General features: G+C 44.8%; 1 protein-coding gene across 1 annotated transcript; it reads right to left on the bottom strand.

Annotated features, from left to right (window-relative positions):
- Window positions 1-27,699, bottom strand: ABTB1 (ankyrin repeat and BTB domain containing 1). Its single transcript, XM_041425562.1, has 12 exons — window positions 27,523-27,699; window positions 25,765-25,827; window positions 24,602-24,657; window positions 23,426-23,570; window positions 21,341-21,500; window positions 20,438-20,483; window positions 19,319-19,435; window positions 14,503-14,618; window positions 8,980-9,078; window positions 8,240-8,407; window positions 5,211-5,411; window positions 1-3,443 (listed from the first exon to the last, which is right to left on the bottom strand). Exons 1-12 carry the CDS (start codon window positions 27,576-27,578, stop codon window positions 3,237-3,239), a joined length of 1,434 nt encoding a protein of 477 aa, XP_041281496.1. The 5' UTR covers window positions 27,579-27,699; the 3' UTR covers window positions 1-3,236.

Genomic DNA, 27,699 nt, shown 5'->3' with positions numbered 1-27,699 from the left:
TAGTGAAATAAACTATTTTATTGCTGCACACGTGCACACATTTCTTCTTAAATATAATGTCGCTCTAATAAATTTTACAATCTTCTTGATTCAGCAAGTGGGTAGTAGTAAATAAAAAGGACAGAGTCAACAAAACACAAAGGACACTGGCAACAGAAGAAAAATCATAAGATTTTTATTTTGTGATAAAATTATTTGCAGCAAGAATAAAGTGAATTCAAATCTAAGTTTTGTCCTGGCTCATCTTAATTAGAGAGCTTGCCTGCATGCTGACCATCTGCTTATGCATGCTTTTGGATAGCCCTATTTTGCCAAAAGGGATGGGGGGGGAGTTAAAGGATCCCGAGTAATTGGACAATCTGACAGGCCTCACAGATGTGACCACTAAGTGCACACAGACAGATGAGGCATTTGCCTGGAAGCCCACGTGGACTTGCACTGCTGGGGAGGCAGATCAAAAGGCCACGCTGACCTTTTCTCCCACATGTACAACTGCAGCCTCACTTGCTCCACACTTAAGGGTGCAGGAATGGAATTATTCAAGAGCAGCCATATGGAAAATGCTTCCCAGCACTGCTGCTCCCCCTCTGCCTTCCTCCTGCTTTGCCCACTGCCAGTGTCCATTTGCTTTAGCAGATGAGGCATCTGCAGAGAAAAGCATTAGCACATTCCTTGATAATCCTGCTCCTGCATCTCGCTCAGTACAAGCAGGAGGCAAAGGCCACGTCCTGTTCTCTGGTGGCTCTGTGCAAGCCCCGTGGGCTGCCACAACCACTGCTGTGGAAAGCCAACTGCTAAGATGTCAGAAGCGGAATTTCTGCTGGAGGAGGAGAAGAGATATGATAAACTAAACATCCTGCTTATGTTCAGTGTTATCTTCAGCCACACACAGAGGAGAAACATAAGGGAACTGAACTGAGTTAAGCTGCTGGTTTCTGTAGCAGATTTTCATGAGCCTGACATTCCACTCAGCAAGAAAACAAGCAGTTCTCCTTTCACCCTTCTTTCTCCAAAATATATGGGACTTCATATTAAAGCTTCCTTGATAGCCCTTCACCCTCCCCGAGTTCATGGGGGTATCTTCCTCAGTTGTGCTGGCTCTTTGGTGATCCTGTCAAAGACACACTGAGCTCAGAGGTGGACATGGAGGGACATTCCACAAATCACAGAAGACATGCACAGCTCCTCTCCATGTCACTGTCCCAAAGAGAAGGACACTCCTGCCGCTTCCTGTTTCCTTGCAGCAACACACTCCTGTGGAGGGACACATCCTCCATCCTCACAACAACTCCTTGCACTTCTTCACAAGGGTTTTCAAACAGAATTGAAGCACACGCTGCTTGACCACCCTGCCACCACCATCCTCTGCCCCAGAGACTTGATCTGCAAGAGACACCACTTAAACCTAGATGACAAAGTGCACAAGCATCTGGGGTTCAATAATATCAATGAATGCTCCCCCCACCCCAGCTCTACCCACAGCTTCTGTTAAGTGCAACTCAATCCTGACACATGATTTTGCCAAAGTCTGCTTTCCAGACTTTGCCCAGAGTCCCCTCCTCACAAGTGAGTGCAGCCTGCTTAGTGCAGGTGGTGCCCAGAGGCTGTGCATGTACCTGCCAACAGCTTCAGTGCAGGAGAGGAACAGGCAGTGAGGCTGCAGCTCTCGCTTGCTGTGGGGTATCAGTCTTTCACTGGTGAGATTAGCAAAGAAAAAACCCATCCTCCCAACACATCCACACCTGAAGCAAGTCCCTGTCAAATCCCAGATCTCCTAACTCCTTAGCCATGAGAGGCACCACCACCATTACAGAAAGGAACAGCCCAAAGCTGCAGGGGATCCTTGCCCAGTTCCCACATCACACAATAAAAGCACCTCTGGCACAATATATTCAAGCTCTTGCCTCAGGAAGTGACCAAGATTATTCTATGAGATGGTCACAGCAGCCCAGTGCCTGTGCACGTGCTTCACTCAATGCTTCTTCTCCCCCTCAAAACACAGCATGGGAAAGTACACCCAGCCTTGGAGACTCTCCCAACACACCATTCCAGAGACAGACAGCTCCAAGGGCAGCCTGTTTGGCAAGGCAACGTTATGCAGGGTTATCACCTGCTGGTTAGTGCCAAGGAGAAGGAACACCATTGCCCTCATTAAGAATCCAGACAGACAACATGAGATAACATGACCTCCTGCAAAATACAGATTTAAAAACATTCATTAGTACAGACAGTGAATTTCCTGGAGAACAATGAAGCTACAAGGCTCAAGGCTGAGCAAAGCCAGAAGGTCATAGAGTGGGACAGCAGCCCCATGAGAGACCCAAAGGCCTCTTTCCTTTTGAAAAAGATTTCCAGTGACCTCTCTTCCCAGACCCACCAGCAAGTCAGACTTGCCCTATCACAATGGACAAAAATAAAGGGAAAAGTGCTGTTTCCAAGAAGAAAGTGTTTCCATTCCCTCTTATAAAGGGCTGCTCTTCCTTCTTTTGTGCATTGAAAGCTACTGCTTTCTAAGAATGGAAGGATTCTGGTCTCTACTGTATTCCCAAAGATGCTAGTTCAGAAAGCAAAGCTTTTAAATTCTGAGCACTTCAAAGCAATGAAAAGCTAGGGAAGACTTTTTTTGTTGTTGTTTTTTTCCATCTAAGTACTAAAATAGCACGTGAAGACAGTGCCTTCCACATAGCCAAGTACCTCTCTGTCCCACTAGGGAAGCTCTGCCCAGTTCTGCCGGTCTTATAATGCTGACAGTGACACTGCTGACCTCCTTTCCCATATACTTAAGACTTTAATCCAGTTTTCTTCCTCTGTTGCTGGTAATTCAACGAATTTTCTGGCATAACCCAGTTTCAGAAGTGTGTTGTATTGAACCACATAATGGGATGGGTTCTAACCCCAGGCAGCAGGAAGCCCCCAGAACAGCTCCTTCACCATTCCCAACAGCTCACAGTCTCCTCTCCACAGTGTATTGTACAAAGGAGCAGCTACTGACAGGCTGAGCTCTGGGAGCTACTTCTGAAAGGAGAAACAAAAAAAAAAAACGAAGTAAAACCAAACACAAACCAGAAATGCAAATGTCCAGACACAAATAAATTAAAAAGAAACCATGCCTGAAGGTGGATGGGAAGGAGGACAAAGAATGGGAAGTGGGACATTCAGACTCAGATGTTCTCACACTCCGAGCCAATGCAGTGAGGGCTGTGCAGGCTGCTTATGACAGGCAGGGTTTGCACACATCAGCACTCGAGCCCTATACTGGCCAGGAGGTTTTCTAGAGCTTCAAGTTTCTGGTTGGCTTCCTCAATGGCACTGTAAGTCTGCACGTTGCTGGTGATGTGGAAGCGGATGTCATCGACCAGAGGGATGGAGTCAGTCTCTTGCCGCTCCTCCACGGCCTCTGCGTTCTCCTTCACAGCAGCTGCAAACTCCTCCAACTCCACCAGCTGGACCAGAAGGACAAGAGAACCATTAGGAATACGAGAGGACAGGTAAAGAGATGCAAAGGGTTGGGATAACGGTCTCAGACACTGTTAAAGGATCCCACAGAAAAGAAAGGAAAGTTAGGACACATGGAGACCCAAATCCTCCTACAGACACCATACGGAGATGCATCCTGCCATCCACCCGAAGAAGACAGCAATACTCCAACAATAAGAAGTCTCAGCTGAGGGCAATCTGCACCTCCAACACTGCCCTGTAACACCCTCTAACTAAGCATCCCTGGTTCTGGTTTTGGAGCACATGCACATACACAGTATTCCTCCCAAAAAGGCTCCCCGGCAGGAACCAGGAGATGTTGCCAGACACTTGTGCAATGTCTTCTAGCACAGAAGCCAGTGGGTGCCTGTGCCCATTTCAGAACTGGGAGCCACAGATTACAATTCTCCCTTGACTGAGGCCCATCACTACCAGCAAAGCAGCTGCTCTGCTCTGCACTCAACCTGACAGAATTGGGTCACCCATGAATGATTCTGCAGCAGGTTCCCCAGGAATGTGTGGTGAGCTCAGGGGTGAGAGGCAGCTTCCATCTGTCTATGCTACTGAACTGTGCCTGGGCACAGCAGGTTGCTGAGCTCTGATCTGCTACCACACTGCCAAAATCTCTCCCTGCTGCCATCAGTGCATCTCCACAGGATGCTGGCAACCACTGATGTCTGAACATCAGCTGGGTGGCTGTGTCTGTGCCAACACCCTTAAGAAGAAACACTGCCAATTCTGGGTTCAAGGACTCCCACTCAAGCAAGAGAACAGGGAACACACAAGCAAAGCCCTATCCTGATCATTACTTGGGATACTCAACATCTTTTAAATCCTTTTTCAGAACCCAGAATCTGGGTACATGCGGATGTGTCTGTCATTCCCAAGCTATACACTGAACAAAGTAACAGCCCCAGAACCATTTCCTTCATTGTTTTCTCACACCAAAAATCATTTCACACCTTTCAAGCTGCAGGTGAAAATGTTACATTCCCATCTGAACTGCACAAGCCATTTATAAAGATCTGTCTCAGAATAAAAGCCCTTCATAGGTTCTGGTTTATCCTTCCATATGGCAACTTTCTCCACGAGTCCTGAGTCTAAGCTGCAAGCACTCAGGATAACACTTAAATTGAACCCCATAAAGAAAACTTCAGTGTTAAATTCATTACTTCTTGCTGCTCGACAGCAAATTATCCACTGAGCAAACCCCTACTATTTGATTTGTCATCCTGGAGGAGATTAGAGGTCACATTGATTTTTCCTATATAGAGCATTATGCCAGGAAGAATTTCCTCCAGCAAACACTGAAAAACATTTCCTGCATAGAGCTCTCCTACTCACCCCTTTGGCTTCTCCAGGCTGTAGCTGGTGTATTCAGGCAACACCATGGCTACTTGGGCACAATGGCTTAAAGTTCAGTGAAAATCACCTGCCGCTGGTACCTGCAAAGCTTTCTGGACAACCTTTTCACCCCACATTCTACAGGGATGTGCTAGCTAGGGACCAAAATCCGGCTTATTGTGGTGACATCAGGTACTGCCACACTCCTCCTCCTCTGTCCTAACTCACCATGTGCTTTGCTACTTAACTGCTACTCACTTCCTGGAAGCACATTAACCCAGAGAGGACAACCATTAACTACAGACCAAAGTACAACCATTCAGTCTGTTGTCTCTATGGCTCAGATACACGGGCACAGGTGGTCACTGCCATGGGGAGTGTTCCAGTACCTTCTCGATGATCTTGGCCATGTACTCAGTGCACTGGTCCTCCAGTCGGGTCAGCTGGAACAGCTTTGCAATCCTCCAGATGCTGATGATGTTGTCCTCGTCGAGGATCTGCGCCAGGGTCCTGCCACAGAGGCGCTTGAGCCCGGGCAGCAGGTACATGTCCGCCACACACAGCACGTCATAGGCGTTCTCTGGAGACAGCTGCAGTGCACGGAACAGGGAGTTACTGCCCAGTCCCAAGCATGCTGCCTGTCACTGACAAACCAATGTCCTCCTTGGCCCTTCAGTGCACAAGTGCTAACTACAGAGAGACAGGAGCTCTGTCTTTCAGGCTGCGCCTCCCACTCAGTTACCACAGAGGAATTTAAAGAGCAGCAGGGAGTTTCTCATGCTGCAGCTAACCCCAGGGCAGTGCTGAAACACCCGAGTGCACCTGGCTGCTAAAAAACGTTCAATGTGACAGTGGCATGTCACTTTTACCAGACATACTTCCAAGAGACAAACAGAAGAGGCTGGCAGGGCACAGAACGTTGTCCCCACATTCTTCCTCCCGTTTTATTTTATATTGTTGGACTCGCTATTTTGTGAAAAATATGCAAAATTCTCTTAAAAGCCAGCACAACCTCTCTGGTATGGGGGGTACACTCAAGGACAGAAAATTGAACACAAACTGTAGGTGAGGCCCAACTGGGTAAGAACATATTCTGCACATCAAATACTAGTGGAACTCTAACATGCATTCAGAATGGACTAAATTAATGGACCAAAAAACTTAAACTGTTGTGAACAGCCTTTAACATTTTAAGGCTCTTGAGCAAGAGAACCACCTTCCCATTTCCCTCTTGGGTACTCGGAAGTGATGTGAGGATAAAAAAAACCTGTAGGTAACGTTGGAGACACCACCTCCAGCTTCACTCAGCCTCTTCCCCTTGGCCGGGCAAATCCTATTTTTGTCAGCCATATGCGTCACTAACCTGGAACTAGAGTCTCTCTCTGTTCCTGCTGATGTGAACTGCAAAGAGCTCAGTTACCCACATCCATTGTAACAGTGGATCTGCAAGACACTGCATGCCCTGGCTGTGGAGGAGGCAAGGGCCTCCTTGCATTTACAGACACACTGCTCAGGATGGAGGAATGATAACTGGTGCAGCCTGGTCCACTCTCCTGATAACCAGTAAGCAGCAAATACACTGCTGTGCACATCTATATATGTGGTTGCTCACTCTGACAACTGCAAACAACTGATTTTTTTTTCTTCCCCCACAGCTGTCTGCACCTGTGTTTTGAGAGACAGCTCCCAGCAAGTGACCCAGCTGTGTAACACCCTGCAGCAGCTGGGCAGAAGAATGCAAGATGCAGGAGAGCCATGCCACGAGGGCTATGTATGCACAGGGGGGTAACAAAGTGCTTGGGGTTATTAACCAAGTGCTGCTTTGTCCCTCCATAAGCTGTGGAAACCTTAGGAGTTGGAGGTGCTTGAACCACAAGTATTGATGACTGCAGCTCCCAACTGCTTCATCAAAGACAAACCTGGCAAAACATTCCTCCCAGAACTGCCCTTGAGCCTACACAAGTATTGTGAGCAGCAACTTGTCTTTGTGCCTGGGACTCTTTATGTCCTCTTCCCCATAACTGCAAACACTACTGCATGGCAAAGAGACACCATAAATCCTTTGCAAAGAAAAACATGGAATTAAGAGTGCTGATACTTGGTTGGAGAACAACAGACCAGGGAGAACACTCCACATGTAAATGTGGAACTTGAGCTATATTCCTGTTTTCCTGACCATTTTTTCTGGTAGTTTCTCAGGACAGGTGCACTCTCTGCAGAAGCTCACATCTTTGCTGCTCGGTTTGAAACCAAAACTATGCACCATTCTGCACATGAAACATATGAGTAAATTCCTTTTAACTCCTACACATTGTTGTTGGTCTGTCCTCCTGACCCAGGCCCAGGCACAGCAGCTGAGGCACCCCTTGGAAAGGAGTAGCTGCTTGGGAAACATCCTTCCTGTGAGTCATCACGAGGAGGGCAGACAGACTGGGGACGTGCAAGGGAACAAGGTCAGGAGGATCTTCAAGCAGCTTCTTTCCCTCTCTGCCTGCCCTTTCAGCAAGTGGCTGAGGGAAGAGTGCAGGCAAGTGAAGGATCAGCTCTCTGACATATCAGTAGCAATCCTGCCCTTGCTGCCTGCCAAACACATCTCTCCTCACTGCTACCCACAGGTGAACAGATCAGCAGAAACAAGGTCGCAGCTGTGTGCTCTCTGGATGCAGCACCTAACCCAGAGCACAAACACTGCCTGGGGGAAGTGACACTGGCAGGGGCAGCAGCATCTCCAGTCACTGCCCTGATGGCAGAATGTGTTCTGGGATCTTGCAGTGAGACCTGCTGAAAGCATCTGCCACAAAACCAAAGCAGGAAGCGAATTAAACGCTGGGATTTGCTGCATCTTCCACCAGGCTGAAAACTAAGTGGGTTAGGGCTATTTTGTTACTGCCTGCAATACTGAGCACAGCAAGGCACTGGACTCACAGTGGAACCTTTGCCCACCCCAGTAATAAATAACAGTAGAAATAATAACTTGCTACAAATGGAAAAGTAGGCTTTAAGTAAGGTTATTTGCCAAGAGTAAATAAGCAGAATCTCTCAACCTATCCAGATCTCCAATGTGTTCAATCTGCCATCTACTGGCAGATGCTTCCCTTATCATTCCACAGAGCCCAAGAGGGAAAGCTGCAAAGCCTTGTATTTATCATGGCAATAAACAGCATGCAACTCAATTTCTACATTTTTATTGTGGGACAAAAGACCATGGATTTCCTGAACATCATGCACATGAACTACAACCCTGCCTGGCTAACAGCATATCCCAGTATGTGGATTTCTGAGACAAAAGATAAGTAGCAGAGTAGGTCAGTGAAATTTAAGAACATACACACAGACCCTGCTCCAGACTTAGAAAAATACTGCTGAAAACCCCTCAGAGCTCACCAGCACTGAAGGAAGGACCAACGGCTGGCCTCACCTCTGTATCATCACTGTAGATGTAGTAGAGGACCCGGATGAAGATGTCTTCTGAGATGTTGTGCAGAGTCACCACAGGGATGCTGGGCTGTGTCTGCAGCTCCTCACTCTCACTGAAATGATCTTCAAGAAGGGCTTTGAAATAATCACTGCGACCACAGAAAAATGCCTGGAGAGGAATGAAAAACCAAAACATTGACACTTTGCTCACTGCACCAAACCAAGGGGCACTACCAACCAGCTGTCACAGCAACTCAAAGATATTTCAGAAGTTCAGACTCCGTAATTTTGATTTTCTCTACATTCTGAAGCTCTATCTCCAATATTTTTCCAGACCTTATTCTATACATGCCTACCCTCAGAACCACAAACACAAACGGTGAACTCAACAGATTCTAAATTAGCATGGCACTAGGGCAGGACCTTGAGTTGAGGTTGGATCTCAAAATTCATTCTTACTGCTACTCATCTGCAGATCAAACATTCCTCTCTCCAGACACTGAACTCAAAAGCCAGCAGCAGCAGATTTTGCAGCTGTGAATGCCATAGCTGAATTTATAAATTTATCCACAACTCTGCAAGAAAAGCAGGCTTTGCTGCTTTGTTAAATGCTTTAAATGCAGTTTTCCAGCTGAATCAATGCTGCTTCTGCAGAGTGTATCCATCATAGAAGGAATGGGGGACACAAGCAGCCTAGATTCATGGCAAAAAGAGAGAAGGAAATACAGCACAAGCACATACCTTATGGCACAAGAAGTTGTAATCTTCCACCCGGAAACACACGTCGGGACAGCTGTTGAAGTTGTCAGTGCTGTCAAATGGCAACTCCCCAAAACCAACCTAGGAAGAGACACCAGAAAACCCTTCCTTTAACATTCCTGCTTTAGACAAGCTCAGGGTCCCAAGTTCAGACTGCTATGTTTTCCCAGAAAATGCCATCCCTCTATTCTCTCAGCACAGTGCAGAGCACCAGAGTTGCTCCAAACACAGATTCCAATGTCAGGAAATGAAGAACTCACACTGCTTCTAAGAGATATTCCTGGTACAAGTTACAGCTGCCTCCTTTATCCATGGCAATTTCCTGACTCTCCAAGTTCCTTTGGAAAGTGTTTCTCTGCCATCTAACAAGGCAGATAACCACATGGAGGTGAAGTTTACTTCCTAGTGGAGGTATCATAAGCATACTGGAGCTCAAGACCAGCCTTTTACTGGATACATGTAATAACATAGAGATTACATCCATGTATACACCAGTTTGAAATGGTCTGGCTACAATTATTGCCTCACTCGAATAATCCAACATAGCTAGAGCACATTTTATTTTTTTTATTTGATTTGCAGCCAAAGATAGTGTTGTTGCAGTATTAATACTCAAGTGAATTATTTTAACAACACACCTCCACCCAATCCCACATGCCAACAATGACAGCACACACCAAAAAAAAAAAGCCTGTTTGCCTTATGTTATTTTAAAGTGACACTTCCAAATATTTTCCCTTTCACCTTATTCTAGATAGTGTAATTTAATTGCAAAAACGAAAAAAAAAGTTTATATCCACAGTCATGTAGCCAAAACAGTATCTGGAAACAAAAGTTTCCCCTGGTTCTTGCTTTCCATAAACATCTCCCTGAGGTACCTAGGATAAGCAGCTTATTCCTGCTGTCTTTCATCCAAGAAAATGACATCCCAAGTTTGCACCCAGGAAAACCCTGGGCTGACAATAAAGACTGGACTCACAACAGCAGACTGTCCATTTCCAACCCACCTGCCTCCAACAGGGCTTCCAGCTCCACTGAGGAGCCAGATGACTCCTCCCTCCTGAGCTGACCAAAGACAGACTGGAACACACTGGGTGGGAGCTCTCAGCCAGGCTCAGTGAGGCTCCTCACAAAACACATTCTCAGATGTGGCATGCCACCAAGCTGGCAAAAGCTCACACCACCACTGACCATGGCAATCTGGACCCCTCTACCACTCTCTTTGTCCACAGCAACGCTTGGCAGCTTTTCATTCCTAACCACAGGAGAAGCCCAGGGATGTAAATGATGCACAAGCTGTTGCAGTAAGGCTGGCCCTCCACAGCACCTCTCTCCTGCAGTCCTGCTCCCCTGGGTGACTCCTGTTCCAGAAGAGATGCAGCAATTCAAGGAATGTTGCCCACCTGATCTATCACCTCTTTTTTTATATAGCTGCAATACAAAGGGCAACAGCTGTGACACAAAGGGCAGCATCTCATCAAAACGAGATGAAATTGTCCCATTTGTAGATTCCCCAGGCTGCTATTTTACTGTTGTCCATGTCTCATATTTCACGGCTTTGGTCCTTGGTGTGTGGATCTGCAGCCTCACTCTGTGGCAGTGTTACAAACACCAACTGATGCAACTGCCTGCTCTGTTTGCCTTGCTGCTCTGCCCACCCTATGCCCACAGCTTCCATGTCCTCTCCTACAAATTCTGACAGAAATCTGAAGACTACAGATTTGCAGGCACATCACAGGTAAAACAAACCTAGAAACAAACTTTGACAAGATGCCACTATGTGGCATAGGAATTTTAATTGAGATAAACGCCACATCTCGTAGGTGCATCCTTTATTTCCTCTCCTTTCATTGCCCAAAGGTAAATCTCTAAAATGAGTCTATCCCTCTGGAATGGATATGGGAGTTTTGTCTCAGAGTTTGTCTCCTGAATTATAAATTCCTCTGGGCTCAATTTCCTGCTTCTAGCCTTACCTGGTCCCCACCTCTGCTGCTCAGGTTTACAAGGTTATTTTCAATTCCTACCACAAAAGCAGGTTCATGTCTTTGTTTCTCCTATTCAGCATGAAGTGGATTTGCAGAATTTTCCCTTTTACTCCCCTTTTAAGTCTCTACTACTTCTACTCTCCTCCCTTGTCATGCTTGAGGAATCTAATCTCCTTTTCAGGATCTTCCTGCAGAAAATTGGCTTATTCCTCCCACCACCCCTATTCATACAACCTCCTTCACGGGCCTCTGTCCAGGCAAAGCACAGCTGCCAAAGTCAAGTATTCTGCCCAAGGAGCACAACACAGTCCAGCCTACAAGGTCCAAACACTTTCACAATAACTCAATCACCATATAGAAATACTCTGAATACTCTCCACCATCACACATGGAAGACCAAGCCTTTGCTGCTGCAAATTTCCTACTAGAGCTTAAATAGAAATGTTGCTGGAGGCAAAAACATAGAAAAAAAATCAGTGGCAGCAATTTGTACATTGGCCAGATTATCTCAGCAAGAAAATTGTAAATAAATTACAACAAAATACAGGGGGTGGTGATCGAAGAGATTAGCAGTTCACAACCAGATGCAAGTGGACGGGATACAAAAAAAACCCTAAATTGGCAACATGTTGTAAATATTTCAGTTCATCTGCCTCTGCCAAACAGGCAAAGCAAAGCACAGGAGTCACTGCCTTGGACAAGCACCGTACACAGCTGCAGACAGACAAGAGGAACCCATCTACTTGTTTCAAACTGTTCTTCCTATGCATTACAAGATCTAGTTTTATCCCCAAAGTGGCATATGGTCTCTTTTTTGCAGCCACACCACGTGTCAATATGAATGGAAAGAACAGTACTTATTTCATGGCAAACTCTGATCCTTTAAGTCTGATTTCATCTTGGTTTGGAACATAAGATCTCAGTTAAAAGGTAACTGAAAAACAGTTACAAGGAAACCATGTGCCTACAGCGTCACATACTGGAAGCCCTGGAGTCTGTAACTCAGAGGTCACCTGGCAGACATGAAGAACCAGGCAGACAGTGGAAAGCCACATGGTTTTTTACAGTTGCCTGGCTTTTCATGGTATTTTACTTAAATCTGTCACTGCTAAATTTTATTGCAACAAACTGAGGAAGCAGCTGTTGTGGACAGAAAAATCCTGGCCATTACTACTTTAAAACAAAACAGAGACAACAACCACACTTGTAAGAGGAAAAACTGGGAAAAAATAAAAGGCTTTCAAGCACAAACAGGAAAGAGAAACAAGGTACCAGAATTATAAATGTGTTTGAGATTTCAAAGAATAGATAGTTCTCAGTCTAGAAAATAATAATGAGCTGTAATTGGATATCAAACATCCATTATTTTTTAGTCATGTAAGATACCACTAACCACGAAAATGAAATGCACAAAGTTTCATACATCACCCCAGTATCAAAGACATTACACGCAAACTATTTGTTTATACTGAAACAGAAAGCTGAACACATCCCCATTTCATATAATATGGCATTACATGACATGCAGCAGCTCAAAATGTTTCTTACCAAATTCTGGAAATGCTGGCTTTTATCCAGAAGACAAATACCTATTTTGTTCTGCATAGGCTGGGTGGGGGGGAAGTATGCTTCTCTTCAAAACACAGATGTCAGAGTGTGACTATTCACTTGTTCCTGACATTTTAGGTTACATAGTTTGTATCCTATTCCTTGAATGGCAGCAAACCCCGCAAGAATGAGGATGTGCAATGCCTCTGTCCCAGAACAAAGATACCCAATTCATAGAATTTAACTCTTTGAAAACATTAGAACAAGAGATAAATGGCAAACAAACAAAAAGGAACACACAAAGTACCTAGAGAAAGAAAAACTGGAATATTTTAGAATTTTTCAGGCTTAAACAAAGCACCCACACATGTGCATGATACGCAAATTCCCTAGTGAGCAGGTGTGTGTGCCCATGCTCTCTTCAGCTTCTCTTGTACAGCTGTAATAACTCTAATGCTGCCTTCATTCCAATCTATGAACACAGCAAGAGCACCACAGCTCACAATTCACAGCACTGTCAGATGATTACTACACTGTTCCAATTTCCTCTTTTCCTTTCAGCTCCTATTCTACACGAAAGAATTAAGAAGGAAAGTGTTTCTAACTGTAGGACACCTTAACAGGAGTATGCCATCAAGGAACCAAGCAATCAAACAGGAACTACTCTTTTTATTTGTGAAGTGACTTAGAATATATGTAAATCTCACTACTTTGGGGCCCATTATCCTTTTTTTAATTCCTGGGGAGGTAATCTGAAGCTTACTTATAGTATCACCTCCCTTTAAAGACTGAAAACATACAGAAAACTATACTGAAAGCTACAAAAAAATGTGCAGTTATTTGGAGGAGTCAGGTTACACAGGAAAGATTTCTGAACTGGTAGGTGTAAACATGATGGAGAAAAAAACTCCCTCTATAGTGAAATATATCTGAAAATAGCCAGCACAAAACATGTTGGCTTATGAAGGTAAGAAACCTTATCCATGTACACACACACAGACAGACAGACACACACATACTCTGCACCAGGCAGGTCTATTTGGCAGGAGACAGAAAGGGAAAAGGCAATACAACTTTGCTATACCACTCAGTCATTCAACCTCTGGGCACAGCAGCCACCTAAAATGAGTCCACATTATTAAATACTGTGGTTGGTATAAAAAAGAGGACAAAAAAGGACATCTATAAGACCAAATGAATCTGCTGATACTACAGAAAACACCAGATGCAGAAAGAATGAAGACAACTAATAATTATCCTGTTCTGCAAACAGGAGAGAAGATCCACATTTGTGATCCTAACTAATGATACGATGGCATTTTAACATAGTCACCATCAACCTGGGGCTATTTCTGAGGGACAAGACATAGCTGGGAAAAGCAGACCTATTGCCAGTCAAAATCTCTTCAGAGGGACTCACATTTCTGCTGGAAATATTTTCAGGGTTTGGAAGCATCCCATCATTGCAATGTGTCAGTTCCTAGCAAGCAAGCCCAGCAAGTCATCCTTCACCTAGGTATCTAGGTATCAGGGCTCCAATGCCTGATGCTACAACATTTCCAATTCTCAAGAAGTTCCTAGCAAGCAAGCCCAGCAAGTCATCCTTCACCTAGGTATCTCTCAGGGCTCCAATGTCTGCTGCTACAACATTTATAATTCTCAAGATGGATGGCAAAGAGAAGAGCTGGAGGCCTTGTCCCATTGTATTTAATAGGGAAATCCCCACCAACCACATGGAAAGGATTTTATTTACCAAGATCCCTGCTGGGGGAAACATCCAAGGGGAAAGACCAACACTGACAGGCTCATTACACAATTTTACAGCATTTCCAAGCGATAAAAGCCTTTCAGCATTTGGAGCACCAGGAAACAAGCCAGCACACTAAAGTCTATTTAGCAATGATGTGACTGGACACAAGTGAGCAGAGAGCCCAGCCCCACAGAGCCCAGGAGGAGTAGAAGTGCTCCCTACCCGCAGTTCAGCTGGCAGGGCGCAGTCTGCCAGGAGAGCCAGATCTTCCTGCAGCCGGCAGTTACCTGTGGGCTCAATCGTCAGCACTTTCACACAGGTCCCTGGCTTGGAAGAGACTGGAAGAAGCAAAAAAAACAAAAGAGCAGAGATTCCTGAATTCCTCTACAAACATCCTCTTCCATTTAGACCAAAGACATGCCAGGAAAACCAGTATTACTGCTGTTCAGCTTTTACTGCAAAACACACACAATTCTTCTATGCACACACACATTCAGCACCCCTCAGTGCAGCCAGTGAGCACGGCTAGAAGGGGATGCACGTATTGTTGTTTCTCCTCAAACCTCCACTTAATTCCTTGTGCTGGAATAGCAGCTGTGGGAAACAAAGTTGTCACAAGCATATTTCAAGCTCAACTTGCTCTTTGGAATCCATGTCATCAATCACAGTTAAGGACCACGGATCAGGCCGCCCTGATCCCTGCAGAAGCCACTCACACACTGCCTTCCCAACCACGCCTAGAGATGACAGTGTCACCTAAGGCAAAACCCATGCCAGGGAGTTTTAAAAACTAATCTGCTTCCACGCCTTTCTGCTCTGTCACGTGCTTTCACTGGCTCTCACTTCAGCTGTGCCATCCTGACTTCACTGCAAGGAACACAAGGATTTATTCTTGTTTAGCCAGTAAGTTCAGCAGGTATGAATCTGTCCTCTACTCTCCATCTATAGATCCCTAAATCACAAAGACCCCAAAGTACCCAGACTCCTGCACATGCCTGACCTAAGCATCACTACTACCAAAGAGCTCAAACAGACCATTCAGATTCAGCAATTTCATTTCCCTTCTTCAGACCTAATGTGTCTTCCCATCTTGTCTTATCAGCCTACACAATAAAACAGCCCACTGAAGGGAAAGCAAAATACATGATCATACTTTAGTGATCTTGCTATGACCAAAGCTGTTGCAGAGCTCAGAGAAGCCAACCCTAACTTCAAACGAGTGGCAGCCCAAAGCAGACCCACTATGATAAATGCCACTCTTGGAACAGCTTTTCTTGTTTTGGCTGCCTTGCTCCATCACCTGAGGTTTGTTCCCAGGTCAGCATGGTTTGGGGGAAGAACTGAAGCATGTAAGACATTCAGGAGTCCCTGGCATACAAAGAAGCATGTGAAAAAAGATAGAGCACCACTGGAAAATGCAAAGTTGTGTTGAGGAAGCCTTTAAGATACTGTTGGGAGCCAGAGAGACACAGAGTTAACTCCATAGCATTCAGAAGAACTTCTGACAGGTATGATTCACCACATTAAAACCCCTCACAGGTGAATCACGCCACCTTGAGACCTCATTTCTCCTGACATTTTGCACAGCATTACATGAGCTCCATCAGATGACTCCACTGGGTCGTGGGCGAAACAAGACCACGATGTGCCACAAAACAAGATCTCCACACCCACCTCCACATCACTGCTGCACCCTTCAAATATGCCACCACTGTACCTCTCCATAGGCTGCATATCCCAGAAAGATTTCTGGAAAGGGAAGAATAATCTACCAGTACAAAATAGTCAGGTACCACGATTGCTACACACAAAGCTCACCAGCAAGGAGACAGGCTGCCCTATTAGCATAAAATGCTACTCTCAGGTGACCTCCAGGTAAATAAGCTAAGAGGAGGCCTGGCACCAACACAAACCAGACTGAGTGCATTTTCCCCAAAAGCCCAGATCACTTACACACCAGCATGAGAGAAGGAAATTTCTTACTTTGCAATTAGAAATTCTTCATGGCAGAGAGAAAAATTTGTATTTCTGTAGTATTTATTGTAACAGTCACCAGGTCAGGCTCTGTAAGTGCTAATGGACTCAGCAAGTTTTAAGCAGTAGTCAAGGCAAAGAGCTCTTCTCTTGGGAACCACAGAGCATCTGTGCACTTTCCCAGTGACACAGAAGAACAGTGATTTTTCTAAGAAGCAAATCTCTTCAGACACTGCATCTCAAATCCAAGGGCACGGCATTTGGTATCACTCAAAAATCTTTCCTAACAGAGACAACAAAAATCAAAGTTGCGAAATAGGAATAAGCTGTTGGTTGCCAGCAAGGAGCAGGGACCATGAAAGAGGAATGCAAGAAAGATGAATGGAGGGGTTTCTGAAAAAAGCAACATAAACAATGCAAGGAGCTGAAGGGAATAACCAAACTGTGGTTGAGGTTGAGACTGGATTTCTTCCCAGTCTAGCACAGCTGTACAGCACTGAACATCACCTACCAATGTATCAGCTGCCTTGGTTTTCCTGCTGAATACTTCTTTACAGTCTTCTGGTTAAATTGAGCCAATGTACCACAAAACATAAGAGCCACAAAAAACATAAGAGCCACTAAACTCCCAAAACCTTCAAAATGTTCACACTGAGATGCATCTTCTTCCCAATGGCATGATTAGCTATAAACACAGATTCTGCATATCAAGTGTCTGCTACAACAGTAAGCATCTCAAACCTTGCTCTCACCCTTTTTGGCCTAAAACTTGCTGAAATAACTGCAGAACATTTATTTTCTAATACATGCATTTTTACAGGAAGGATTATGGCTTAATCTGGACAAATTGTTTGAGCTCTTACAAACACTGTAATAATTTTTTCCTTTTACAGCCACAATATACACACAGGGGAAAACAGGCAAGCATTCACACCCAAATATATCTCAGGTACAAGAGAAGGCACTGGGTCATCCTCTTCCTGTACTACTGTCTGTGCATGCCAAGATAGTAAGTGCTTTTGAAATACTGATTAACTCTAGATAATGAGATTGCAGACACTGCAATTATCCAGTGGGGCTGCAGAGGCTCGAGTTCATCTTGTTTTCTCGTTTCAACTTCATAATACAGATGCAACACATGACCCTGCTCTGCAAACCTGAATCAGATGTCTGTTCCACAGCATGCACTTGGAACAGGTTTCTAAAACACTCAAAGAAACAGACACGCTTTGTCAAGTGCCAGACATGATGTGATCTAAGATCTTTCCAAATTTTTAACTTCTATAAATCTTACATACACGCCTTTCTGCAGAATCAAGTTTTCCTGGCTTGCACATGAGATTTAAGAAACAAACTTTTAACAGCTGTTCCATTTGTTTGAATTCAACCTGTCATAAATAAAAATCAAGACTAGTATTTCCATCAGTGCTTTAAACCACCTATTGAGAGTCTTCCGTCAGGCCTCAAAATTGAAAAACTGGTCCCTCCCCAAAGAACAAAAAAGTTAAATTATTTGTCCAGTGCCATTGTATTTCCAAGTGGTGCTTTTATCTACAACTTCCAACTAACGTGAAACTTTACTTCATTATTTTCCATCTGAAAACCCACCAAGAAGTCAGCTTTTTTGCAGTTCACAGATTTAAGCACCTTCTTTTCCTTCCACAATATATTATGAGATTTTAATTAAATTGATTAAAGTGGAATGTCTCAGTTAGACCCTAGGAGGAAAAGATAAAAAGAAAAAACCAGATTTCTGGCATCTCACTGAATTACTCTGATATCAAAAGATGACACAAAATAATTTTGTTACCTGATTTCTGAGTAGCTTTTATTTTATATTCATTCACCACTCCCTTTTTCTGCCACTTATTTAATACAAACTGATACCTTACAGCTTTTGTAGATACCAAGAAATGCATTTCTAATCTCTTCAGGTCCATGTTTACATTTGTGTTTACACAGCAGAAGTAAGACCTGTGACACAGCTTCCACAGGGACTAGCACCCTGGTCTACATGGGAACAGCTGTAGCATGGTAATCTTGTACCCCAGCACCACCAAACAAACACTCATGTGTGAAGGGAGACCTGCACATGGTAATACCTTCCATGTGATTTGCACATAAGGAATTTCTTGAGCCAGAAGTATTCTATCAATTATGTCCTGCAACTTCAGGCTGAAAAATCACAACTCACATTCAAAAGGAAAAGGTGGAACAGCTGCACCCCTGCCTCTCAGATCAGGGAAGAAGATGCTATTGCCTCTAAGCTATAGACTGGAGTCTCTTCTCAGAAAAAAATTAACTTGATTAAAGCAAAGAAGTTAACTCAGAGCACAGAATGAGACTCAGCAGCTTTCAGGCTGAAGGTTTTGTTATCCAATAATGTTTTCTGCTTCGTGACTAACACCACTTGTGCTGTTCTGATTGTTCTTCACGTGTGCATTAGCTTGAGCTAAGGAGATGAATGATAAACTCCAACTGCTGGTCTTCATACAATAATCTTTGGATAACAAAAAGTCCTTAAATAGAGGACTGTTTCATTTAAGGCTTGGCACATCCATGTGTTACTAATATACACATGCTTTCAGAAATACTTCTTTGCTTTAAAAAAAGAGTTCTAGCTCCCTCTGCACCCATTCTGGGCCAATTATGAAATATTTTACTTTGGTAAGGGGTCAGATAAATGCAGAAAATAGCTTCTAACTGTACACATTTTACCTTTCTGGGGATTTAAACAAGCTCCGTGTTGGAAGACACTTCCCAATATATACTCCACCATGCTCAATTGAATGTCTGGCAACTATGGCACAGTCCTGCTGCCATAGCTGCTCTACTATAAAGAAAGCATTCTATGTAAATTATAAACATGCATGTGCCAGAAACTACTACAGCTGCCCTACAGAAAGGCCATGACTGAAAACTATCATGCAAACGTGGAAATTCCACAACAGAATCATTTTCCAGAAGCCCCAAGGACCATGAAACATCCACCATCACACTTTCCTGTTTTTCCCTGGAAGGGCACACAGGTACAGCAGAGACAACAGCAAAGTCAAATGCTTACCAAATTCATAGACTTTTTTACATTTGGTCTCCAAATCATCGATGAGGTCCTGCAGCCGACACTGCTTGGCCAACCTCTTGCAATCACTGACATATTCTACGTCAATATCCAGACGACCTGTCAAGAAGAAATGCAGTCAGTTCACTTAATCCACAGGATTTAGGCATAAAAATGGCAAAAAATAAGAATGGAAGACTTCACAGCACAGAAATTTAGTAATTAGATACACTGCCTCACTTTTCAGCATCCACTTACAACTCAGTCCAAGAAGCTAAGACTTCGTATTCCACCACCACTCACCACTTAAATCAATAACAGTTTGGCATTTAGCTCACATTTCCACTCTCCAGGGTTTACCCTAATAGCTTCATTCAAGAGTCCAAAGACCAAACAGGCTACACAAAACATGTCTAATTCCCTCAGAAAATCAAAAAACACCAAAACAACAGCAGCAGGCATGACTGTCACCATGGAATATCTGGCTTTGGGTAAGAATAGACTTTAGGCTCACAAGTTTTCTTCCCAGGATCTTTTACAATCACTGGAAATGTGGCAAGGGACATTTCTGAACACACTGTATTGGAAAAGAAGAGCCTTGAGGACAAGTTAATTTCTGGCACCACCTCCTGGCCTGAGACAGTTCTGCATTTAGCATGCCTAAAAAACAACACTGGGTATTTTCATAAAAGGTTTAGGGTCAACTTCTGTTCAAAAAAAATACTAGAAAGTAGTCAAAGCATTCAGCACACACTGCTCAGGTCTGCCAAACTGAAAATGTCCTATATGGGAAACTGGCTTTTCACCACCTTATGAGGCTGTTATACCAGATGACAGATTTTCCTTCCTTAAGTCAAAAATACAGTCTCCAAATCCATCCAACCAATCAACCTAAGCTGATTTTGGTTTTAATTGACTGTATAATTACTGGCAGGACAACAACTGGCAAAAGGTACAAACATCTTGGAAGAGCTGGTGATTGTTCACATTCTCCCTTTCTGCCAGCAGAGAGGATTTACTGGCAACTCAAGCACCCAAACACTGCTGAGTGCAAGGCTGTGCCACTCAGTGCAGAGGCACAGACAGCCATGTAAACAAACACCAGAGGGCAAGGTCATTTACCTGTGTATAGATACTGCAGAAGAGCTCCAAAGGCTGCTGGGTTAATCTAAAACAAAACAAGAAAAAGTTACATTTGGAATCACCATGAATTTAACAGTAAGTTAGAAACATGATCCTGAACAAGTAAGAAAAAAAACCCCTTTAAGTAAGAACTCACACATGATGATTTCCTTGCTCCTCACATAACTAATGCTGCCACTCCACCTGGCTTACACAGCTCCTCACTGTTTTAACTGATACTAATCATGATGACTAATGGATAAACTCAAAAGACACAGCTGTAAAACAGGCTCTGCAAAATCTAGGTTTTTACTGATCATAAACATTTCCACATCTTCATAATTCCAGATGAAAGACTTGTACAAAGAGAGAGGAGAGCAGTGTTCTGAGAAACTGGAATTATGTTTGTCACAAGAGGATTTGCACTGCCAGAGTCAAGTTACAGAAATGTGTTCCAGAGTATTGGTGGTTAATGGATGGAATGCACTTATGGCCTATTTAGCTCTTGCTGGAAAGGCAACAAAAGGGGCTCAATTAGTGCCAATTATGGAGGTGATGTCTTCACCACAGACCACCTGTCCACTAGGAATTAGACAGACTCAACTCATCCCAGAGAGGGGTCATGATGCAGCTGGCAGATGGTAACAGCTACATGCTACTGCAATTAATTAAGATATGTTTGAGTCCATGACAGAGGGAACAAAGGGAAGGTATGCAGCTTTTTGTTATCTGAAAAAGATGCAATTTTACTGCATAAAGTGCCTCCACAAGCCCTTCTCCTAAACTAGGGTCATTCTGAGCCTCAGGAGCTATTCACTGTGAAAGTTAACCCTCAAACTCACTTTCCTCACCCAGCTGGAACAGCAAAAGAAAGGAAAGAACTGGAAGCACAGCCTTGCTCACCAGTGGGTGCTTCAACACTATCATGTTTTTCCCCTTCCATTTGGTCTCAAACATCTCTGCAAAGTAGGCGCTGCGAGCGCTGAGGATGCAGCGGTGGGCACAGAAGGATTTGCCATGGACGATGAAAACAATGTCACTCTGGTAACCCTGCTCCAGCAATCTGTGAGGAACAGAGAGAAGGGAAACTCGTTGCAGGATGAAAAAGGAAAGAACGGAGTAATGCTAGTGGGGAACGTGGTACAATTAGGGCTAAATGAACAAATATCCGTGGGCATTGCAGTCCTTCCCTGCCCAACAGGAAGGCCAGCATGGGGGCTGGTGCTTCACATACAGGAGTGGGACATCTCACTCCCTTCCATAACTCAAAGAAGTTTTGTTAGTGCAACAGGGAGGCTGGAGAATGAAATCTTCCTGTCTTAGGTGAACACCTGAATACTGGGAACAGATTTTAAAGTGGAACTGGTTGCCGCCAAGCACATCTTCAAAAGTTACTACTGCTTTTAAATTGTCAGATGTCAAAAAAAAAAAAACCTGCAAAATTACATACATTCAAAAATAACTACTCTGCTGCAAAGTAAGATGCAACTTTACTGCTCTCTGAGCAACGTCAGTGTGCAGCTTTAACCATGTAACAAATAGATGAGGACTTGATGATGCCCACCCTCAGAAGAAGGAAGGATGTGACAGGCATGAAATGCAGGCAATTACCACATCCGAGGAGGAGCCTCGCTTATGCCTGCACGCACATACCTTCATTCTTCTAAAGGAAAAAAACAAAACTGCTGCTTCTAGAGTTTACAGCAACCACCACCAGTGTTTGTGTTTCTAATGCCCATCACTCCTTGCATATATATCCTCACAAACATCCTCAGGAGGTCAAATCAGGCGGACATCAAGCATCATATTCCTTCTAGAGAGCTGGGCTGGTGCACAGAAAGGTGTGGAGTCACACACAGAGATGTTGTCAGAGTCTTGAATGCCAATCCCAATCTCCTGCCACTAGCACACCCTTTTTTCTAAGTGTCTTGCCCCAAACCAAACAGATGCATTAGGCTTTTACTTTTTTCCCCCCAACTGCTGCCCTTTGTTTCAATTTTAGCACAAGGTCTACCTGAATGAGAAGCACAAACCAGCACATTTTAGATGATGTATGCTCAACCCTGCACATCTGAGCCACAGTCACCAGGGCAGTAATAAATCACCCTGCAAAATTCTACTTCCCTGGAACACAGAATCTGATTTTACTCAGATAAATGAGTTTCCTTCCTCCCCTTGTTTCCTACAGCTTCAGGAATTAGGACACTGTAGTACTGGGATGATTGTTAGATTTTTTTACGACTTATTAACAGTCCAGTGTCAAAAAAAGCCCAAAAAAACACAAGGTTTTATTTTAACATCTCTAAGTCAGTCCAGTGGGAAATTAAAAAAAAAAACAACCAGCAAGTCTGTAATAATATCAGAGTTACCAAGGCAGAGAAACAGCAAGAAGAAAAGCTTGAAACTATTCCTCTACTCCTGAATAAGTTAGCTTGCCACTTGAGCTCTAGTACAATGTGGGACAGGCAACTTTCAGAAGTATCTTAACAAATTTTAATAACCAAAAATAAAGAACTGAGCAATGTCACTGTGAATCAGTTTGAGGCTTCTTAAAGTGCTCTGTTTCACAAACGAGAAATATTTTATCAGTGTTGAAAATTTCAGCTTGCAAGCTACAGTACCTTCAGGTCTGAAATTTAATATTTAATATGATATACTACTCTAAATTGTTGATGTGGATTTATTGATCTGATTATGGTTTGACAATCAAGGATGACAGCTTAGAGCTTCTGCATTACAAAGACCACCTTTCTGTTGACTTTCTGTGAGTCTGTACCCAACTCACTGGAGGCTATGCACACACACACCTGGAGATCATCCCTCAGGGCACAGAGGAACACCCCTTAGGAACTCTACATGCCCAGGAATGAAAGAGGGTACTGATCAGCTGCCTTTCAAAGCTGCCCTGAACAGAGAGCTGGACATGCTGAACATGCAGAAGAGCTCAGGAAGGCCGATGGGCTGCTCTGCCCATGCTCATGTCCTCACCTCTGCAGGAACACATCGTAGTAGTCCCTCTTCATGCACTTGGCTGTGATCTGCTTGTACTCCTTCAGCAGCCGGCGGATGGCGTCACTCAGAGCTCCGTACAAACAACGCTCCCCATCGAAAGTGTTCGCCTCACACTTTGCTCCTGTGAAACAGCCACAGGCACAGAACAGGCAGAGTTAGATCCTTCTCCAGTGTCCCCAAATGGTCACTAAACAAGTATGGTTTCTGTCTGCTGACATGTTTCACTGTGGTCCCCTCTGCTGATGAGCTTACTGACAAAAACTGAGCTTCCCTCACATGTGTACAATCTAAAGCTGCTCTGCCACAGACAAATCCCTTTCTGAGGAAGTCACGACTTGTTTAAACTGACCTGTGTAAAAAGCCTCTTAGCATGGCTCCAGCAGTGTTCTGGGAAGACAAATCTCACTGAACAAAGAGTGCAACCATTTCTTGAACTGTTAAAAACTTCTCCTAGAAAGCATTTCTGCTTTGTATAACCTCTTTAGGTTAGAACCTGCTAGAATTTTGGAGGGCATTTGCATTTTCCTATTTAGAATAACACAAGTGGTTGGTCAAGATGCTGAGAATGAAGCAGAGAACCAAAACTTTTGAGATGTGACTCTGCACTCTGGTTTCTCTGGCAAAACACTACCAGTGCCTAGGGGAATTTGGGTGCTGAGAACCAAATGGGCAGGCACGTGGCCTGAAAAATTGGTCTTGCTTTGTTTGAGATTAGCAAAATCCCTTTTAAGTCCTGCTTACAAAGCCAGGCTATCAGTAGAGTACAAGAAAGTTTTACACAGACAATCCTCCCTATGAGGTACAACTCTTAGATCATCATATTCTCAACACCACTGCACCCTCACAAAACATAGCTGTCATTTTAGAAAGTCATTATGCCTTGAGCCATCACAGACAGCTTTCCTTTCTGTGCATTTTCAAGATTTCAAGCAAATCAAGAAATTTTAAGCTATTTCAAGAAGCAAATTCAAGCAGCAAATGGCCTGCAAAAAAGACCATGAAGGTGTGTGCAGGGCTCCCTCTGTAGCCTGAGATCACTGATCAGATGGTCGGTTGTAACAGAAGAAGTTTCCACAAGGGACAGCCAGAAGGACATACAATCCCAACGGACCAGAGGAAGCCACTGCACCCATATCAGGAGGACCTGCTCACCGTTGGCTAGAAGATAACGTACAAGCTCCTCATGTCCACACAGACAGGCATAATACCTGACAATAACGAGAGAAAGAAAATTAGAGATGCAGTAGGAAGAAAAATTCAGTGTTTTGGCACATCACCACATACAGATCACAGCACTAAGCATCCCTGAGAAGCCTGGGAGATGACTCCTCATAGGAGTGAGGAATCGCTACCAAACAGCACAGAAGCCTGCTCCCAGCAACAGACTAAGCAGGATCTGTTCCCAGAAATCCTAGGCACTGCAAGGAGATCTCAAGGTCCCAGTTTGGGTTCAGCATCTTCTGTTGCACCACCAGCTGCCAAATCCATCCTCATTTTAATGGAGATCATTTCATGGGCACTCAGCCGTCCGCTGAATTCTCAAAACCACTCCTTGCTCCTTCGGTTGTCAGCCTGGCTGCTGCACACTATGCCAAGGAGGGAACAGCACCCACACTGCGTGTGCAGCAAATCCACCCCCTGAAGTTCTACTTCAATGAGTTTTGTTTTCTCTTTCACAGTCTAAGCTTTTCATGATTCTCTTTCACAAGGACCTGAAATTGTCCTACAAATTAGGAGAATCCTGTAAAATGCATTGCAGCAGCCAAATATTAGTCTACCTTTACTTTGGGAAGTTTTTCTGTAATCTAAATACTCTCTGTACTCTAGACATTTGCAGATGTCTGAATGTCCTTTGGAACTGTGGGGAGGTAACAAGCTCACAGCACATCCCTCAGCACCTCCAGGGGGATTCCTCATGACCTACTGCCACACAGACTGTGATCCCACTGTCACTTGGCATTTTACCACGCCAAGCTTTCACCCAAAAAGACATGCTAGAATGCCATAGACTTTGGTGAGAGAAGAGCCTAATCTAGACTAATCTAGCCAAGAGCAGAGTGCTTAATCCAGGTAATTTGGCCACAAAAGCCCACTTGTCAGCATCACTCCAGCAAGCCCCAGTCAAATGGGGCAACACAGACACATTTACCACAGCACCTGCAGGGAAGAGAAGCAGAACTACATAGTCAAAGCTCCAAAAAAGCAGAACCCAAGACATTTTGCAACAGTGCTCATGGCTGCTGATGCAGAGAGAGTAAAGGAGCTCTGAAGGCCCTACCCCCCACCCAGCCAGTGCTCCAGGCTGCAGCACTCACAGGGGTGTACTGTCCCACTTATCACGGACATTAATTTCCACATCTCGCTGTTCAAGGAGGTATCTGGAAGAAAAGTGAGAGAGCAAAGTTATAACTTCATGCAGCTACTCACTCAGTCACATCATCAGATGTAACTTCAAGTTCGTAGAGTAACTTCCAAAGGTATGACAGGACCTTGCACTGGACTTGGGGAACTGTCAGCTGTGGCTGAAGGGGCATCAGCCAAATCTTAACCCAAAGAATGGTGTTCTACAGCATGGCCTGGCAGCTGCCTTCAATTTTAAGTGGTGCACATGGGGAAAGAGGGCAATCAAATGCATCTCTAACAGGGCAGCAATCTCAAAAGAAGCCTGAGTACTTCTGCAGTACCTTCACATTCCCCAGCAATGCTCCCGGCCTGGATGCTTACAAGTAAGTGGCCAATTTTATGAAGCCAAGGCTGGACTCCCCCTCCTGCAACAACATCAGTGTCACTCCAGACTGCTCTTAAATCCTGCCACTTCCTTGTCCTGCAGGTTTAGGCTGGATCCAATGCTGCCAACACTCCCTCTCTGACACCTCTAGAAGCTAAGCTTTGCCTTACAGACAAATCTCCTGCACAGCCTGGCTCTTGTCAGAGCCTGTACTGCAACAACCACATGTAAAAGTCCCTCTCAGCATTCACAAAGACTCTCGAGTTTTGGTTTTTTATCACCTACCACATGACTCGTCTCTTTCACTCCCTTCACCTTTGTTGTCTCAAACTTCAGGTTCCTCTAAACACATTCAACACACCAAGCAACTCAGCTCCTTTCTGTTCAGTCCCATGTGGTCAATTTGTCCCCCCTGCTCTGACAGCACTCTCAGACGCTCATTTCTCCACCACTACTATACAAGTCATCTTAAAACCCTGTAAAACCATCCCTCAGACCCCTCTTTCTGCAGTAAACCTGCAATTTGCTGCCTATAACACAATCACAACAGGTAACAATGTTCTCCAGACCGTATCTACCAGCACACTTACCCTCCACCAGCAACTACCTTGAAACAGAGGTTGTTTTGATTACCTAGCATATCACACATTAAGAGAGGGAAGAATCAAGTAGGATAAACGGGTGAAGAAGAGTTTTAGATTCAAACCATGAGATGCAGGGAAAAAGCTTGTTCTAAACGCTGAACGTTGTATTCACCCTGCAAACAAGCCCATCTGCCTCATGATCTGAAATCACTGCAGTTAAGCTGCACTGCTTTGAGATGGGAAAGGAAACTTGACCTGAAATTTTAGTATCCCCATATTTCTCAGACATACTCCCGCAGCCTACAGCACAGGGCGTCTAAACATTTCCATGACGATTGCGTCCCAGGGATCCTGCTTCCTACTAACGCAAATACCATTTCCAACGGTAAAGAAGAGCAGCTGGAGAGGAGCCTTGTGCAAGGACACTGCCACAGGCAGCATCCACACCCAGGAGCACGCAGTGACCGTCTGACACTCAGACACCTGCCGGAACCGGGCACACCTCACCCGAACCCTAGCGCCCCGGCAAAGCCCCGCTGCTCCTCGGGGCCAAACAAGCCGCATTTTTACACGAGAAACAAACTCCCCCCTGGGGAGCCCCAAAGCTACGACAGCCCCCTGGGGAGGCCTGGGACGAGCTTCAGGTGAACACGTCCCGGCGAGGCCGAGCCGCCCCGACAGGCCGGGCCCCGCTCGCCCCGGTGACCAGAGCGGTTAAAGCAGCGGCGGGTGCGAGGGACCCGCTCCCCGGCCCGGCTCACCGCACGCGGCTCACGTCGCCCTTCTTGCAGCTGGTGAACAAGTCGCTGGTGTCCATGGCCGGGCCAGGCCGCGGGGCGGCGGCGCCGCATTGACGCGGAGAGCGGAGGAGCGGCCGCGGGGCCGGGCCGGGCCGAGGGGCAGCGGCGGCGGGGCGGGCACGGCGGGCGCTGTAAACA

Source organism: Onychostruthus taczanowskii, unplaced genomic scaffold, assembly GCF_017590055.1.
Source record: "Onychostruthus taczanowskii isolate IOZ18803 unplaced genomic scaffold, ASM1759005v1 scaffold9, whole genome shotgun sequence".
In the NCBI taxonomy this organism is placed as follows: Eukaryota; Metazoa; Chordata; class Aves; order Passeriformes; family Passeridae; genus Onychostruthus; species Onychostruthus taczanowskii.
The sequence above is the reverse complement of the archived record's forward strand: the minus strand, read 5'-3'. Positions and strand labels throughout refer to the sequence as shown.

Excerpts from the sequence above, each read along its gene's own strand:
- ABTB1 (XM_041425562.1), bottom strand. The coding sequence starts at position 27,578 with ATGGACACCAGCGACTTGTTCACCAGCTGCAAGAAGGGCGACGTGAGC. Across the intron at positions 8,408-8,979 it reads ACAACTTCTTGTGCCATAAG|GCATTTTTCTGTGGTCGCAG; the intron begins GTATGTGCTTGT and ends ATTCCTCTCCAG. Across the intron at positions 3,444-5,210 it reads TGGCCAAGATCATCGAGAAG|CTGGTGGAGTTGGAGGAGTT; the intron begins GTACTGGAACAC and ends CTTCTGGTCCAG.